The sequence below is a fragment of the Dicentrarchus labrax genome, unplaced genomic scaffold (assembly GCF_905237075.1).
Source record: "Dicentrarchus labrax unplaced genomic scaffold, dlabrax2021, whole genome shotgun sequence".
Taxonomy (NCBI): Eukaryota; Metazoa; Chordata; class Actinopteri; family Moronidae; genus Dicentrarchus; species Dicentrarchus labrax.
In genome coordinates, this window is record NW_026136719.1 from 15705465 (window position 1) to 15724332 (window position 18868).

The window sequence follows — 18868 nt, forward strand, 5'->3', positions numbered from 1 at the left end:
CCCTTCAAACCAATGACAGATCGGAGTACCAGTGGTCTGTCTTCTATCACTGGGTCACATACTGTATATGGAACATTGTGATCAGGTAATTAAAGCGACTGTGTAGATTTAGACTTCAAAGTGTACCATTAACAGCACATGCCTTTTAAGATGAAACCCTACGAATAAAGTTTTTAAGGGCAACCATCACTTTTTTGCTACGGTCATACTGAAGCTTTCTATTAAGACAAATGTCTTTGTTTTACATCTTTTATATACTGTATGTATGGATTGCCCGTACTTAACTGTTTTACATTGTACTGTAAGAGAGTCAAGTGATCAATTTTGTTACACAAACTGAAAGGTCATAACTGTTTTATTGTTTTGAACCGAGGAGTACAGTATTGTCAAATGAATATTTTATCCGTCAGCAAGCGGAAAACACCCATCTGTACATTTTGTGCAAATTATGATGCAGTATTGTCTCAAAGGAACACTTGGCACACAGAAAACAAATGACACTGCCAATAAAAAGAACAGTATGTATTCCATATCTGAATTTTGTATAAAATAAAACCACAATAAGGCAGACCTGTTATTTCCCTGGATGCAAATGAAGCCTTCTTCAGTAAAAATAAATGAGTCATGTCAACACCTGTCTGCCAGCTAGAAGAAACCACATGAAAAAAGCAACCTGGATAGCACAGCAAGTAACACCAAACTGGTCATCTGTGGGAACAAATATGCCATGCTATTAAGTTTTCCAAATAAGGACAAAGTAATACACATTTGGTGCCAAATACAATATTGGGAACTGAAGGCAAATTCAAATTCAGAGGTTTTCATGATACCACACTTTAACTTCAAGAGACAATATTAATCAGACAATAAAGACGCTGGTAATGTCAAACTTTACTATTACTGACTCAGAGGTTTGCCCCTTTTTTTCTGATAAAATCTTTAAATTAAGTGAACTAATTAAACAAATCCAGCAGCTGCTTCAACAAAACACTTTGAAAATTGTGATGAAAGACACCAGTCTACACATCGATAAATTGAGCTTCTTAACACCTTAAAAACGATTTTATTAAACAAATTAAAAATCATGATCAATTATGATTAACTCATAAACAAACATGTCACACACATTTTGTGCGTGAACAATAGACCTAAATCAAAATGCCCATCACACCGTTTAAGTGTACCAAAGTAAATATATTATTTCAGAGGCCACATTTGGCCCCTCATACTGTAAGAAACTTTATACTCCCATATAATAAGCATCTGCAGGACTTTGGGCTGTGGGGTGAAGTGGGGTAAAATGTTTGTTGAATGGGGGATATTCCACACCTATCTTTATTTAAAGAACCTAGCACCTTTATTTTACCAAAGTCAGCGGAGAGCAGCTGCAGTGTGGCCCAAAAGTGGCCAGTCCCTGTAGTCCTGTACCCAATGTCTTTTTAGGCAGAGCACACATTTTCTACAGTTCAAAAAATCTGACTTTACACATGCAGCTGGCAGGTTATGAGAGCAACCACAATCAACATGAAGAAAGAAGCGAAAGTACTGGTAAAATTATTTTTTTCTCTGAGCAACATGGCTTCATGAGGGCATTTCTGATTAAAGGATTGTAATATCTGAAATGATGTGTTTTCTACAAAGATCTGACCGGAGCCTTGTAGATTATGGTTACAATGAAACCGTACCTGTTTGCATCAAGAATTCCTTACTTTTACTTTTAACGTGAAATGGTTCCGGTTAAGGCATCAAAATGCTCTATACTGGTTAAAATTGCACTATAGTGCCTCTGTGGCTATTAATGCAATAATATAAAATCTTGAAATTTTCTAAAATGTTTGACACAGTTCAGTGAAACACGTTTCACCACAAGTCACACATATAAACTAATCTCTTTTCTAAAGACGTTTGGGGGTATTTTGAGTAGTCAAGTCAGAAAATCAAAGTCAGAATTATCAAATTAAAATTACATTTTACACCATATCCCCTCAAAAGCTGCACTGTGCATATCCATCAGGTTTTAGACGTTCTGTACTTTTAACAGTAAACAGCAGGTCAAGACAGCTCAAAATGTATACCTCTGTATGACTGTGTTACCAAACATTCTTGACAATTTCTAATGTAACCAAACACAACTCCTTGAAAATGGAGGTAAGCACATCGTTGGTTGGTCATTTTACTGTTGAGATTCTGTTATGTAATCCAAGGATAACAGTTATTATCAAACACTGGTGTCATTCAATAGGGATTCCTTTTGTGCTGCTCTCCTTCATCTCAAGTGTCCTCCAAACCCCTAAGTCATGCTGGTTAAAGAGGCCTAATACTCAGGAGGGACTGCTCCTCTGCACGCTGGAGTGGAGGTGCTGCTAAAGTCTGGTTGTGGAGGTTCAAGTTCTGACAGCATTGTTATGGCAGATTATGCTGGCCCTGTGCAGCTTCTTGGTGGCCTGGTGGCAGATCCTGGTGTGTCTGGGGGAGACCATGCTGAGCCAGGACTTCATTTTGTTGTTCATGGTGTTCCTGAAGTGTATCTTGAGGAGCTTCAGGGGCAGGTTGTTCAAGATGCAACTGGTTTTCAACTGCATGGATCTCTGGGAAAGCATTTCCTTCAACTGTAACAAAGAAAGAGTTTTACATTGTCAGATGTGAGCCTGTAAAATGAAACAACTATCAAAAGACAAACAAAATGGCGCAAGCGACACTCACCGTGAACCTCAGGAGGGGGTTCTACTTTCTGTGATTTCAGCCGTTCCATATGCTCAACTGCCTGTGACAATGGAGATTCAAATAACTTTTTCTTTTTGGAAAGTGCACACAGTAATATGGATAGTCACAGTAATTAGGCACATTTGATTAAAAAAAATCATAACATATAATAACATTTTTATCAAGTGAGAAAATGTGATTGATACTGAGATTCCACCCACAGATTTAATGTGTTCAGATAAAAACCTCAACAGAACTAATACTTCCTAATAAACCTATAACATCAGGTTTGGATTTGAAAACAATAGCAAACTTTGTCTGCAATTAAAATATTTCAAATAACTGTACCACCCTGTACCTGTTGCAGTTCAACTTTCTGTGCATTAAGCTGCTCCTGTTGTCTCTCCAGCTCGTCTCTCTGTTTCTGGAGGTCAACAGCCTTCAGGTTGAGGTCTTGTTCTTGCTGAGCAAGATGCTCCTCAAACTCTCTCATCTCCTCATCTGTGTAAGCCTGGTTCTGCTCCAGGGTCTGAGGAACACACAAGTAGATGAGACATCATTCATTACGGTTGCATTTTTTTATTTTTTAACAAAATGGTTTTAGGATTACATTACTCTTAAATAATGTCAACGTGATAAATATATTGTGTCTCACCTCCCAGCTATCTGGCTCCAAGAATTCTTTTTTCTTTGTAGCAACCAGGAACTCATCTAAAGAGACCAGCCTGTCTTTGTTAGAATCCACCTGTGAGAAAGACCGGAGCAAAGAGCTTTATGCAAAGAACAATTAAATATGATATTACTTATTGACAGAGTCTAGGGAATATATGACAGATTTTTGTATGTGCTTTATGTATGTGCATATGCAAAAACATTTCATGATCCTGAGAGCTGACTTACTGTACCTCATTCATAACGTGTTCTCTCATACGTAGCCTCTCTTCCTCCATCTCCACCATATCGTCCTCTTCATTGGTGGGGTCATACATTTTTTCCAGCTGAAATCCCAAAGACCAGCGGTCAGTGCAAAGACCATCCACTGAGACATTACACATTGTCAGATGCTATGGCTTTACCTCTTTGGTGAACAATGCCTCCAGTTCCTGTTCATCAAAAAAGCCATCTCCATTGGTATCTGCATTATAGAGAAAGAAACAAAGTGGTGGTGAACCATTATCTGTTATGTTATATACAATATAATAATTAATATTATGTCACACATTGTACAAAACAGGGAAACTAAATAAATGGGCAGTTGCTGGTTGGTAAAGGTCTTACCATGCAGGTTGAAAAAGGTTTTGGGGTCAAAATCTTCAGGGTCCAAACCATCAGCTTCCTCCCAGACCTCCTTCAGTTGATTATGGCTGCCCTGCAACATGGAAGCAAAATCACATTTGAATTACAGCTGGATAAATCATTTCATTTCAAGATTTAGTAGTACACATGGCACAACATCTAGATTAAAAACGGCAGCAGGGTATGGGAAAGAAAGAGTTTCTCTTCATTGGCTGAAACAAAACACATCATGTCTATGTGTAATGTTGTCAGCCGTGTGTCCACCTCAATCAGACTTACCGGGTGGTTGACTTTAGGATGGTCCGCATGTTTCTTTCTCATCTCCTCATAGTGCTCCTCCTCTTTCTTTCTTTCGTCCTCGTCCAGTGTTTTCAGGTGTTCCCGTCTGTCATGCTCTTTCATCATTTCATACTTCTTGAACTCATCGTGTCTCTCTTTGTCATAGTTCTCCAGATCGTTAGTGGCCTTAATGCAAGGAAAACCAATTACAAGGGCTGGAAACACTTTAATTGAAACCAATAATTAATGTAATATTGTGCAATGTCCCAATTAATAGTTATGGGGCAATAAAATGTTTTCATGCTGTCAGCCCATCTGGAAACTAAACTTATTTATTAGACTTGTTGCATTCACTATATTGTACAGTCCCAAGCTCCATTAGTTTTCTGTTGTTTCGTTTTGGTATGAAAACATCACATTGCATTTGTGTGCTTTTATAATATAAAATAATACCACTGAAACTAAACTATATAGCAAAATGAACATCACAGCAGCATCTTTGTTTGAAAAAAAGGCTACATATACAGTACTCTGGTTCTAGGTTGTGAGTAGTGCTATGCTCACTTGTTTGTGGACTGAAATAAAAATGAATACAAACTGAGTGTTGTTCATTTACATACACAGAACAACAATATAATGCAGTCCAGTCCACCATCACTTGCTATGACCTCCATGTTAAAACATCACTCAGTGTCAGTACAAATTGAACATTGTTATTATTATTACACGTTATGGTAATGTAAAGTATATGTGCAATGTAGTGCATTTTGAAATCATCAATAATTTAATTTGTCTTTGGCAGTTTAAATAAGTGCAACAGTGTGAACATGTACGTAATTTAACATTTTTATGGCATGAAGAAGCAAAGAGATTTACCGATTTGATGAGTCGATCCAGATCATCCACTTCAAACGTATGTGGGTTCATGTGGTTTAAGTACTCAAACTGTTTCAGCAGAGCCTGGTGGTCCACTGCTATGTCTAGTGATGACATGAATAAAAACATATATAGATACAACATAGCATTTTTCTTATAACTTAATTACCTCTAATGTACTGATATAAAATAATACCCCCGAAACTAAACTATATAGCAAAAATGAACATCACAGCAGCATCTTTGTTTGAAAAAAAGGCTACATATACAGTACTCTGGTTCCAGGTTGTGAGTAGTACTATGCTCACTTGTTTGTGCATAGTACTAGCATCTTACTTTAAATATAAATCATAATGAAATATTTGGAGATTTTGTTGCACAACATACCATTCCCTCCTTCAAGGTCTTGCTTGGCCTTAATCAGAGTTCGGAGTCGGTTCACCTCCTGCCTCTTCAGCTCATCCAGTTTTGTTCTGACATGATGGCTGACAAAGTCCAGCTCTTTGGCCAGCTTACCTTGCTGTGTTATATATGAATGATGCAAGAGTTAGTGTAATTTCACACTTGGGGCTGTAGAAGTGAATGTAATAAATATATGTCATATGAATCAAACCTTTCACTAAAACAACATTGGTTATCAGTATCAGTATTAAATGAATTATGGAGTGGACCAAAACTCCAAAAAAGATAATAAATCTACTGGCTGATTGGGGAATCCGTGTATCATTCGTTCTTTTCATATTCAATTGAGATTCCAAAATCGGAAAATGAAAAAACGGTTTGTTATTTCCTTAATTGTTTATGAATCTGATACCAAAAAACAAATAACGGTTTATTTTTTGTACTTTCGATTTATTGCTCAGATCAAACATAGGAAATTAAATAACGGGCCACGGATCGATTTCGATTTTGATATTTAATGTTTTCGTTTTGTGTGAACCGGAAGTTATTGTCTTCTTCGTGTGTTGCACTTGGAAGTTTGCAGCAGTTTCGCAAAGCCTGAAAAAAGTCAATCCTGCAGTGATTGTACTCTGTATTTAAGGACTTATTGTACTCTGTATTTAAGGACTTATTGTACTCTGTATTTAAGGACTTATTAAGGACTTATTTGAAACTGGCAAGACACATGTAGAGATTTCTACTCGGCTGCAGCAGATGGAGATCCAGTGATGTTCTGACAGTCACCGTTTAGTTCCTCTGAACAATCACAATCAGACACTTTAATAATCCCAGGGGGGAATTACTTTCGTTACATGCTCCATATGAATTAGACATAAATATATTAAGAATATACATATAATATAATATAAAGTCACACAGTGTAAAGTGGTCGCAGGCTTCCTCTTCAGCAGAGGCTCATAGCAGATGTTGGGTTTGCAGAGGGATGTACGACAACGATGATGTCGTGCAGGATTTCTCTCGGTAGATGATAAGGAGTCCAACGGCAGCTGTTCGCTCCCGGTACAACCCCGGTCCGCCAGGACGGTGTGGAGGACACCGACAGAGACGGTCCGGTCCGTGATGTCCCTGTGCAGCCCTGTCTCAGTGAAACACACCAGACTCCCGGTACTCTGCGGGGCTCCGCGTTAATGCCGTCAGTTCGTACATTCCGTTGCTAGGAGACCGCACATCACCATAACAACAGAGGGGAGACTCTGCTTCAATCTTCTCTTTCTCCATAAACCCGTCCCGTCTCCATCCTCCTCTCTTCCCCCGACGTTACTTCCCTCCTCTTCATCGGTGTGTTTCCTCCAGAGTTCAGCTGGTAGATCAGCTGTTCTGTCCACCGTACCGACCGGCATTAGATCAGCGGCTCTGTCCACCGTACCGACCGGCATTAGATCAGCTGCTCTGTCCACCGTACCGACCGGCATTAGATCAGCTGTTCTGTCCACCGTACCGACCGGCATTAGATCAGCTGTTCTGTCCACCGTACCGACCGGCATTAGATCAGCTGTTCTTTGGAGTAAACAACGGCAGCTGTCCCGGTGGAAGCGGCATTAAAACACGAAAATGAACACAAAAACTGTCTCAAACAACCTCGTTAGAGAGGACAGGACTTCAGAGAGTGAAAAAATAAGAACGAACAAAAAGAGAATAAAAGTTAAGAAGTTAGAAAGCAGACTGGAGTAACAGGCAGCATGCAGCTTTTCGCGCACGCGCCAGGAAGATGAAGATGAAGATGAATGAAAAGATGAAACTCTCCATCATTGATCCTCAGTTTTGAAGACTAACGTTAGTTAAACTGAAGAAGTGAATCAAGCTAACGAGACAATAACTTCCGGTTCGCACAAAGCGAAAAAATTAAATATCAAAATCAAAATCGATCCGTGGCCCGTTATTTCATTTCCTATGTTTGATCTGAGCAATAAATCGAAAGTACAAAAAATGAACCGTTATTTGTTTTTTGGTATCAGATTCATAAACAATTAAGGAAATAACAAACCGTTTTTTCATTTTCCGGTTTTGGAATCTCAATTGAATATGAAAAGAACGAATGATACACGGATTGATTGGAAGTATTTCTCAAAAAACGTGTGAAAGGACAAGTGAAAGCCCATAATTTACAGTTTACTCAAGGCTGCTGGAAACGTCCTGCCATGCTGAGAAGTGTAAACAAAATAAGAGCAGGATACCTTGATGTCTTCCATGTCTGTATTGTGGAGCTTTTCTCTGAAATGCTGATCTTTCTCCAGAAAATCAATGACTTCCCTGAGGTAGCGGTCATAGTGGAGTCCAGTGTCCTACAAAATGTAATAATAAAATGTCACTTAAAATATATTACAGATAATACAGTGATCAATCATCATTTTTTATTATATTACTCTACATAATAACATTATTATCAGCACTTCTTTGAGAGGTGTGACGTACTGATGGCTAAGTAAGTGAGTAACAGAATGTTTTACTTTCATAGGATACATATGTGTCTGTTGAATAACATGGTTTAGCCATTAATGTCTATAAACTGTATTATGGCCTTCTGCAACTTGCCATATGCTGCAGCTGTCCTGTGGTTAAAAAACACTTACTTATTCTTCAATAAAAAAGGTTGCATATGTATGCATTCCCACCTCAAAACAGAATCTACATGCTATTTGTTTAAGCTCTGTTAAGTCAATATGTCAATGTGTCACATGGACAAACATTTCCCCTGAGGCCGACATCAGAGACTCCAATATGTGCACTCACAAAGCTACAACATCTGGAGCTGTTGTACTGATGATAACATGGATTTGTGAGGTCATAACTTTTGAGTGGAGTGTCTGACTGAGGTAATTTAATTGTAGTGCAATAAGACATCAGGCCGTCTCTCATTTATATTAGCCTGAGTGCTGCTACCAAACTCTCTCTTGTTTACTTCCGATGAAGCGGCTGATAACAGCTAACTGCATAGTATCAGGGCTTCAACTAACACGGCATTCATGCCGATTCATTTCTGAACATTGCTTAATCATTTACGCTAGAAAGTGAAAAAAGGGAAATGGCCATCACAGGTTAACACACACAGTCTGTTTACTCTGTCTGTCCTCAGGCCCCTCGAAATGAAGTAATCCATTTGAAATAATATAAAATTGAAAGAAATCTCCCTTTTTGAGAAGCTGTAATGAGCAAAGATTTGTATTTCATTAAAAGTGTAACAATTCATCTATTATCAAAGACAGATGTAAATTTAGATGACTAAATTGTGAGGCAATAGACATAATGAACTCCTCTGTGATGTATTTGTAAATCATGTTAAGGCTACCTACCATGGTTGTAACACAGAGGAACTAGGATTAGGCTTTGTGATGTATACACAGAGATGTGAATATATATCTTATGTCTTCTTACCACACTAGCTGGAGGCTCTTCAGGTGTTTTCTCTGGCTCTTTGACTTTTGTCTTATCCATACTGATGGGCACTGCCTCTAAACACAGCAGCTGGACCAGCAGCAGAACCCAACTGGTGAGAAGGGCCTGGCTCCAACACATCTGGAAATGGGAACAATTAACGTTTAACATTACAGCATTATTTACATTACACATGTGTATGTGTGTGTGTGTGTGTGTGTGTGTGTGTGTGTGTGTGTGTGTGTGAAGAGAGTCAACGTGTCTCTGGATATTACAAAGGCCGCTGTGTGCTGCCAGCTTCCTCTTTTTTGCTCGTCCAGACAGCACAGGTTGTACATTAGTGGCTAAGCTGTTGGTGTTAGCTTTAGCACGACCACTGACATATATGGCTAATGAGCATTAAGCACCACAGCTACTCATGTCTGCTGTCATTCTCAGCTGCGTTGCTAACGTTACATGTTCAGGACACTAAACGTAATGTTAAACGCCCTAATGAAATGTCCACAAAGGGCACCATATATGTGTGTCACCGGTGTACTCACTTTATTATGACTCCTGGACCTCATCTGCTCTGCTTTCCTCGCTTCCTCTCAGCTGGAGTTGTGTCGGCAAGCTAGCTACTCCCTAGTCAGCACGGTAGGTTGTGAGCAGTGGTGGCGGTGACCGCAGTGGTCAGTTCCCCGGTCTGTCAAACGGACTAGCAAGTTAGGTTGCACTGAGTCGTACGTGGCGAGATGACGACGGAGCGGGTGGGCGGGTACTTTCTCGTTTCTGGTGAAATTAAAGAACAGCAAATTAGAAAGAGTGAAGGTCAGAAAACACACGATAAAGTCAGGGAGGATAAAGCCAGTGATGCTCAGTGATAAAATGTGGCTCTCTCTTTTATGAGCACAGTTTTTATATGTACGATTTATATGGATTCCTATCTAATGAATTATAATAATAAGCACATCTGTTTGTTTATTATTTCATTTGTGAGTAAAGGGATGCTTTTGAATTGACTTACAAGTAGGTGCAACACATGTACTATTATTAAACGTAAGCTAATTAAACAACGTACTTTTTTTTTTGTTCAAGCTTTTAAAAATATGTTTTTATTCCTGTTTATTTGTTCTACTCATTCTATTGTTTAATTACTTCTGTGCTCAAGTTCATTATTGTTCTATCTGCCTTGTTTGGTTCTTTATTTTTTCCTCTGTACAGCACTTTGTAACATTGTTAAGAAAAGTGCTATATAAATAAAGTATTAATATTATTATCATTATTATTATTATTATTATATAGTAAAACCACAGTGTTAAAACTAAACTACATTATAGTATATAAGTATATGCCTTACATTCAAAATGTTACTTGAATAGAAGTGAATTGTATTTATTAAATGTATTACATTTTAAAGTATGCATTATTCAGGTATTATTGGTCCCTGTTAGTATTACACATTCTAATATTGGATTTTTATTAGAACTGATGCATTAGCAGCATATAGATGTTGTAGCTGGTAAAGGTGGAAGTAATTGTAACTAATTTAGATAATGCTGCTTAATAAATAACAATGCATTATATGTCCTACACTGATCATATGTGTACAGTAGCTTGTAGACCTGGCAGATAATTGTAGGGGAGTACAAAATAGCAGAAAATATAATGTAAATACTCAAGTAAAGTACTTCATAGTACTTCAGTAAATGTGAGTAAAGTTGAGTAAAACTTATTTTTCCCTCAACTCAGCAGCAGTCTGTGATTAATGGGTCCAAGTTCACCTTACACCCCAGCCCGGCTTAATGTGCACAGGGAGATCTTACACAGAACCTCTTGGTTACAGATGTTTCTTCTCTTGATGCCCTTTGCAGCCTGCACAGACTGATGAAACTAGAGCCTCTGAGACCTTTCTGAAGACTCTTTCTGAATAACAAGTGATATAAGTAATCCTAAAGAAGTCAACATTTTTCCATGTAATGTATTGCCTTATATGCAAATACCCAGACGCAGTGATCCATTAGTTCTGTATATCTGTAATGTACATTACCTGGGTATTTATATTCTTGAATCTCAATGAAGCATTTTGTGTGTAATGCAATTGTTAGGAGTCATTTATCATATAATTCCATGCACTTGGTTATTTGTAAACATAAATCTGACTGAACTGGAACTGAATCCAATATGCTGCTCTCTAGTTAGTCATTAGGGGGCACAAGTGTTTTGACACTGAAAGTTGGTTAACTTAACTGCTTGTAAAAGTACAGTCTGTGTTCATTGAGTTTTATTATACAGTACATAAAAGTAAAAATTACAGATGTGAAAAGATTTAATCTGTGTTCAAATCAGATTCCCTCTTGTCTTAACAGCTTGGATAGAGGGCATAAATTGATTGCCCAGGAGTTGTAAAAACATTGGCTTTCTGCTTGAACTATGGGTGCTAAAATAAAAATCCCAAAAGACTATTTATGAGCCTTGGCAGGTACAGGAAGACAATGAATCTAATTTTTATCTGGATCAGTTGGCTTATGACTAAATATAACATCCCTGCCCTGCAGGTGTCAGTGTAATAGTTCAATGAGCTGGAAGGCAATTAATCATAGTCTTAGATCATAACTAACATAGAAAGTGAAAGGAAGCTAGAGCATATGGGGAAGATCAGCACTTCTTTTTAATCAACAATATCATTAAATGCATAAGACATAAGACATAATGAACAGGAGACTGCTGTCTACATATTACTCTAAACTGTGTGTGCTTAATAATTCAGACACAACTGAGACACTTATACATACACATTTACATACCTTCTCCAGCTCAGATTAAGGGACAAAATGTCAGAGAAGATGCTATTGATTTCCTATGTGGGCATCTGCCAGATAGATTAGGACCCAAACTATTGCAAGCTGAAGAGCTGAAAGTCCGAAGAGAACAAGAGAATCTTTATTACGTTTTCTGCTCAGCACCTTTAGTAAGCCGTGATTCAGCAGGAGGAGGCTCTCTAAGGAGAAGACAATAACATTGAGTCACCTTGCTGCATTGTGAGCCTCTGGCAGCCGAGAGGCAGGAATCAGCAGCAGCAGAGACCATACTGCAGAGCTGCACTGGACTGCGCATCAACTATGTGTGCATTTTGCGTGTAAATAACTATGTATAAGTGGGTGTGTGTGTAGTGGGGAAGATGATTAATCATACCAAGGTCAAATAACAGCAATTGAGTGGAGACACCAGATGATTACACTGCAGTATGTATGATGCTCCAGCTACCCTGTGCTTCATTTTTGCAGACTGGTTGCAGAAAAGACAGTAATTTAATTGTGCACCAAATTTAAGTGCAGCAATATCAGTAATACCAAGGTATTCTTTTTGTTTTATCTAGACAGTATTTATGCCTGTTGCAGATCTCTGTGAATTTCTGCTTGACCTCACAGTGCAGGAACACTGATTCCCCAAAATGCGGCATAGTTTCTTCTTTAGATCTGTTGCAACTGGGTGGTGCTGTTTTCATATTGTGACAGGTGTAATATTGCATCTTATGATTCACACATTTGGTTTGTTCCTTTAAAGTAAAATAAAGATTAGTGTGAAATTAAAAGAAAAAACAACATACATAACAGGTGTCTTGGTACCGTGTTACTACAAGCTGCTAAAACAGATTTAATGCTTCTTGGCATAGACTGATGGTGACGGAGGGCACTGTCTAACACTCTTATGTTGTCAATTGGGATTAGATCTGGTGAAAGTGAAAGACCAAGCATATGATATGCATCGTGTTAAAACTTATAAATCATTCACCTTGTGCCCTGTATAGAAGCATGTGTTATTGTCACTTATTCATTCAGCTTTTGAGCTTACATCTCATTTACTTAATAATTAATTTCTTATTTTGTGTCCCATATGAAAAGAAACCCTGAGGTTAGAAACATATAATACCGGGGAAAATCCTTTTAAACTTTGACTCTTCAGTCAGCAGATTTACGAAGGTTTACAGTACATTGTTTTCTGCACAGCAGCCGTACCATAATGTGTTTTTTAGAGGAAATGTTCTATCTCTCACAATCTTTGAAGAACAGTGCCTTAAACCACTGGAGCTTCAACAAAGCACCCCCAAAAGGGAATCACAGATCAGATATTTATAGTGTTGACAGATGTTGCTCTCTGCTCACTGATATGAATCCCATACAGTAGTATTTTTCTTTCACAAAGGACAAGTGAAGATTACTGTCATCTACACGTCACAGGAAACACAAGATGGTCGGCTGTTTCTGCACGTCTTCTCAAGATTGTTTGACAAGTTTATTGGGATACCATCCCCAGCTAAATCATGAGAGGATCGTGTTAATGATATAATAATATATAGGAGAGCACAGCATGATGAAGTGAAACCTTGCTCCTTGTCTCTTGATGCTCGATGCTCAGCGAAATAACTCCTGTGCCAACAATACTATGACTTTGAAAATTGCCTGCCCTCATAGAGCACAAGTGAAATTTATGGGCATCATTGGTAAATTGGGCAGGTCTGTTTGATGCAGTGTAAGCATTATTGCACTGTGTCATAGACAGGAAGCCTCTCTGTCCTCAAACCGTGACTGCAGTGAAGGTGATGTGAGGCTGACAAACTTAATCTAAAGCTTCCAGTACAATTTATGCACAGACATACATTCATTCATTTACACACGCAGGCATGCTCCGCTCTGAGCACACATACACTGACACTTTTACAGAGACCTTGTAGCACTCAGATGCTTTTTATTTCTCCGTCTCAAGGTAATATCCATAATTGAAAAAGTGTATGCCTACTTCCCCCTTCACCCGTCCCACACACACACACACACACACACACACACACACACACACACACACGCACACACACACACACACAAAGAGAGTCTCTTTCCATACTCTGGGTCTTGTGTGGTTGTGCATTTTCCACTATTACCCTCACATAAGGGTTATGGGTAATTCTGTCATTCTTTATTGGAGGGGAAAAGGCAAATCATATAACATCACAGTGAAATAAATTGGGTTTTTGGACAGTTATTGCAAAGTTAAAATATCTGAATCAATAGATAACTTTAAATACTTGGAACATTTTGTTCATTGTAAACTGTTTCAAGAAAATTACATCAGTGGAAGAGGGTATATTGCGACATTTATTTCCGTAATTGTTATAAATTCCGCTGAAGTAGATGACTTTGTTTCGATCGTTTATTCAATCTGTTTTAAATAAAATGTATGGGATTGTTAACAATTTCACAGGGACAAAGATAACACAGTTTAGGTTGATGTCACCTGTTAAAATGCAGATATGCCTCCAGATCAGAATCTCACCTGGTTGGGTTGCTGTGGCTCAGATGAGAGCACTACTCAGAAGGTTGGCGGTTCGATCCCTGGCTCCCCTCGCTGCATGTTGTTGTCTTTGAGCAATTGCTCCCGATATACACTCAGTGTATGAGTGTGTATGAATGATTAGTTTCCAGTCTGGTGAGCAGTTGGCACTTTGCATTGCATTGCCACTGCCATCAGTGTGTGAATGGGGTGAGCGTGGTGTACAGCGCATTGAGTGGTCGAAAGACTAGGCGCTATAAAAGTACAGTCCATTTACCATTGCCCTTGAGCCTGAAAATATTTTGTGTCGTCTCACTTTAGCCCTGTAATAGAGACCAACTTTCTTCTTGTTCCTGTGCAACAATTCCTAGTTAGTTATTTGGATGATCAAACATTCCCCACTAAAAGGACTGAAAGTATGACTGAAAACTAAACCTAACTCATACCTTTTAATGTGTTTAATGTCTCCTCAGACATGGCTGCCACCTGTCTCTCTTATAAGCCTGTGATAATACATTTGTGTGGGGCTGCTGAGTTCCTTTATCTATATTTATCTCATCTCTCATACACCTACATTTCCATATAGCTTAAAAACTAAATTAGTTATTTTATACTGGCTTAATTAAGATATTCCTGTAATCCTTTAATATCCCTTAAAGGACTTTTTGCTTTTGTGTGTAGCCACTACTACAATTACTTTTAGGATTGCTACATGCTATTTTCCAATTTTAGTTTTAGTACATTTTATTGTTATGTAGGCTATGCGCCAAACATCATAGTTTTGAATTGTCTTAAGTAGTCATACATTTCAGCTTTAATCCAGTGCACTTCTACTACACCCTCGGGGCAACACCCTATACCTTTCTCCGCAGTGGGCTTTATTTATTATTCTTTTGTAGAGGTCTGAGCTTTGTTTTAATCATACACCAGACTGCTACTTGTGGAAACCGGTTATCCGCTAATCGTCAGCTCAAATTACATTACAGAGTGGTGGAAGTGGTCCGAGTTTGGTATTCTTCCCCTTTAAAAACTATGCAGCCCTAGCGGTGGTTTTTATCTGGACTCCCTGGAAAAGTCTGCGGACAGGGAAAGGGAGAAGAGGCGTTTGGGGGGGGGACAAGCCGAGTCGGAGAGATCATGGCGGCACCTCTCGGACGGGACACCCTACCTGACCACTGGTCGTATGGAGTTTGTAGAGATGGTCGGGTCTTCTTTATCAAGTGAGCGGGCGGTTTTACTACTCAACGCTTGTTTCTTTACGAGGCATTATAACCGTGAAGGATTTTTGTTGTTTCATTATCGTTCAGTAACAGGTGTCTTTCTTGCAGTGATAAAACTCATAGCACTACTTGGCTACATCCACGCACTGGTGAACCTGTTAACTCGGGACACATGATACGGTCAGGTACGCGACAAACTATCTGATTTGTAGGATGCCGAGGGGACTTCTTTTCTTTTTTTTCCCTATTTTTTTTTTTTTTTTTTTGCTGCAATGTGTTTTCTGTCTGTGGCGGGTCGTTCAATGTGGTTCTTGTTCGTCTTATAGATTTGCCAAGAGGATGGGAAGAGGGCTTCACAGACGAAGGAGCGAGCTACTTCATCAAGTGAGTGGCTCGTGAGCATTGTTGCATTGTTGCACCGTGTAAAATTTGATCCCATTAGCTGCTTTTTAAAAGTGGTGTGTGTGTGTACAATGCTTTCATTTCCTTTCTGTCACTGTGCGGTTCTGACACGTTTGAGTTACAGCCAAACACTGATACGCAAACTACATTGAAAGGCTGTGCCGCAGACACATTAGGTCATGTGAACACACCAGCATATGGATTAACACACAGGGGGTCCCATCAGATAGGTGAAACCAATTACCTCTGCCTGCATTGTGAATGGAAAGTGGCAGTGCCTAGCAGGACAGGAAGAAGGCTATTAAAATTCTCCTCACATCCTCCATGCAGGACCTCTACTCTCTCCATTAGATAGGTGTACAGCCTCAGTGTGTGTGTGGCAGTGTGTGAGAGAGAGTGTGTGTGTGTGTGTGTGTGTGTGTGATAGAGGGACTGTAAAGGTTGCAGGAGAGGGGTGTGACCATGTGGTGACAGAGATGTATAGCATGATTGCATTATTGAAGCAGAGAGGACAGGATTTCCAAAGTCACAGATGTGTGAAGTTTTTTTTTTTTTTTTTGGTCAGATTTTCACATGTCCTTCACACATTAACGTTTGTAGGATTCAGGTTGAACATCAGCGAAAGGCACCACAGCATCAGTACCACACTGACTCATCTATTATGTTAAGTAACTCAAGGATTATGTGCATTATATTTGCATTTTCCATCTGCAGTGCTATACATCGTAGATTTATGTGCAGATTCTGGTCTGCGTCTGTCAGTGTATATCAGATGGTTACTGTGAGAGGAACCAGGACACAACAGCAACCAGCAAATTATGCTTAAAGCAATCACATAAGTCAGGCTAACAATGACAAACAGAAAGCTTACTGTAAAACAAAGTGGAGACAAATTCTTTATTGGCACTGGATCATTGTGAATTACAATTACTTCTCCCACAATAGCTTGTTTAAGGTTTTGTAGTTCCACTGCCTGTAGTCCTGTTATGGCCCTTTTAGCTTGCCCCATTTGTTCCAGACAGGAGGCCTGTATGGTGAGGTTTTATATCCTCATAGCTGCAGTCTTTCTGATGTTGATACTTACTAATAAGAGGCCTTTGCTCAACAACATGCAATGCTCTGCAGACACCAGTTTGCAGCACTGAATTAACAAAATAGATATTAATTTTAGCAACACCTGCACTCAAAAAATAAGTATCAAATGGGTACTATACCAGTTGTTTTGAGAAACACCTGCCATGGCTCTTAAATTATAAATACAGGTTGCATTGAGCCAAACAAATGATGTCGCATTCAATAGCCACTTTGAAAAAAACATTCTGGCAGACAAGAAAAAAAGACACATAAAATGGTTTCAGCTAACAAATTTGTTGTTGCTGACACTTATACTGTGTGTAGGATAAAGGAAGCCGTTGTGTTTCCCTCGTTCACGCACTTTTTCTCTGTAAGAAGCGAGAACAATGCAACAGTGAAGTTGTGTGATATATGGTAGCCTAAATGTCAAGGCTGTTAAATGAGTCGACTACTTGTTGCGCATTTAGCTTGGTGGAAGGATCCTGTTTTTGCTTCTGCTCCCTGCTTGTTTCATTGTTTTCAAGGGCTAATTTCTCCGGGAGTCAAACAGCAGACAGGAACAAACCAAGACTGCTCTGTTGTACCATTCAGCTTATCTTGAGCATAGTAGAGATCCATGTTCTCTTGGTGCATGAAAGAAAGTGAAATCATTGTGTGTTTGCCAGAGTAGATTAAACTGCTGAGCGATTATCTTTATTTATAATATAATTGCATTGTGAAAAAAAATGCTAATACAAACAAGATTTGAGATTTGAGCTCAGTAAATTGTAACATATTGCTAGTGAGATAATGCTGTAATAATGATCACAGTATTATGAGCCTCCCCAGGTATAAATGTATAAGTAAATCAAGATAGCTGAAATGTTATTAAAACACAGCATTGATTTTCTGTATGGCAGATTTATTGGTCTTTGTTTAATTCTTGAAGCAGTGTGACTATGACGTCCCTTATTGAAGTGTAGTATTCAGATAATTACTTTGAGAAACTGATGATTGGTGTACAGCTCAGTGGCGGAAATTAATGTTGCATCCGTTTATTGTTCTCTGGTGATGATGGAGTTTTGTCATTTTGTCATTGTGTATCAAGCGTATCTTTGGCGGTTTATTTGATTTAATGCAGACCTGGATGATGCCAGGTTTCTGTATTTGTCCCATGTGTCTACAAGGTAATTATAGGAAGTGTCGATGTGTCAAGCTTACCTGGCTTTTAACTCCAGCACTCAGCTAATTAAGCTATGATTGGATACACAAACCTGCTTAATTTACTACTACTTTGTTCTTAAAAACATGAGCTGACTCTCCAGGAATATTTTGCTGCAAGATATGCTTTGGGGATTAATGTAAGCTGGCAATATTCAAACACTAAAGACAGCGAAGATGGCTCCAACTCATTGGAATTAATCCTTTCAATCACATTTGAAAAATTGGAAAGGGACTGGACAGCTTGGACTGTGACCCTATTTCCGACCATTGAAATTATCCCAAGTGTTTTTAAAAGTTTAAAAGTTTTTAGTTTATAGCTGGCAACAACTCAGCTTTTTTTTTTTTAATTCCTCTTCATTTCTACAGGAACAACCTCCAGATTAGTGTTTTTTGCTCCAGGGTTCTTTTTGTTTGGTGAAATTTCATCTCAGACTCACATCATTTTCATTTAAACATCAGATGTTATCAGAAGCTCTGTTAAAGTGGATTATTAGATTTTTAGAACAAAGCAAGTAGTTTTTTTTTATATAAACAAACTGCTGTCCATCCTAATCACTTAACTGTCCAGGAAGTATACAGCAACAAACTGGAGCAGGACTGAAGTCCACGTGGTGCTGCCGTGACAACGGTCAGTAGATTGGGTTGTGTGTTGATGGTGGAATTTACCCGAGGTG

The 18868-nt window shown here is 38.8% G+C and overlaps 2 protein-coding genes across 7 annotated transcripts in view; one reads left to right on the top strand and one right to left on the bottom strand.

Moving 5' to 3' along the window:
* Window positions 1-337: 337 nt before the first annotated feature.
* nucb2a (nucleobindin 2a) lies at window positions 338-9685 on the bottom strand. The gene is made up of 13 exons (XM_051379387.1): window positions 9531-9685; window positions 8989-9129; window positions 7791-7898; window positions 5542-5674; window positions 5155-5258; window positions 4279-4464; window positions 3982-4072; window positions 3780-3838; window positions 3609-3701; window positions 3359-3448; window positions 3062-3232; window positions 2704-2764; window positions 338-2609 (listed from the first exon to the last, which is right to left on the bottom strand). Exons 1-13 carry the CDS (start codon window positions 9552-9554, stop codon window positions 2404-2406), a joined length of 1467 nt encoding a protein of 488 aa, XP_051235347.1. The 5' UTR covers window positions 9555-9685; the 3' UTR covers window positions 338-2403.
* A 5617-nt stretch (window positions 9686-15302) lies between these two features.
* plekha7b (pleckstrin homology domain containing, family A member 7b) overlaps window positions 15303-18868 on the top strand; it is a 67360-nt gene continuing 63794 nt past the window's right edge. For 2 of the 6 annotated variants that reach the window (XM_051379350.1, XM_051379354.1), the window contains exons 1-3: window positions 15304-15515; window positions 15624-15700; window positions 15842-15899. In XM_051379350.1, the coding sequence (XP_051235310.1) occupies window positions 15433-15515; window positions 15624-15700; window positions 15842-15899 (218 nt within the window). In that variant the 5' untranslated portion in view covers window positions 15304-15432. Of the gene's footprint in view, window positions 15516-15623; window positions 15701-15841; window positions 15900-18868 lie in introns of all 6 variants that reach the window. The other 4 variants (XM_051379356.1, XM_051379371.1, XM_051379370.1 and 1 more) reach the window with 4 other exon arrangements.

Coding starts and splice junctions, on each gene's coding strand:
- nucb2a (XM_051379387.1), bottom strand. CDS start 9,554: ATGAGGTCCAGGAGTCATAATAAA. Junction 7,899..8,988: donor AAGAGCCTCCAGCTAGTGTG/GTAAGAAGACAT, acceptor TACATTTTGTAG/GACACTGGACTCCACTATGA. Junction 3,449..3,608: donor GAGAACACGTTATGAATGAG/GTACAGTAAGTC, acceptor TCTTTCTCACAG/GTGGATTCTAACAAAGACAG.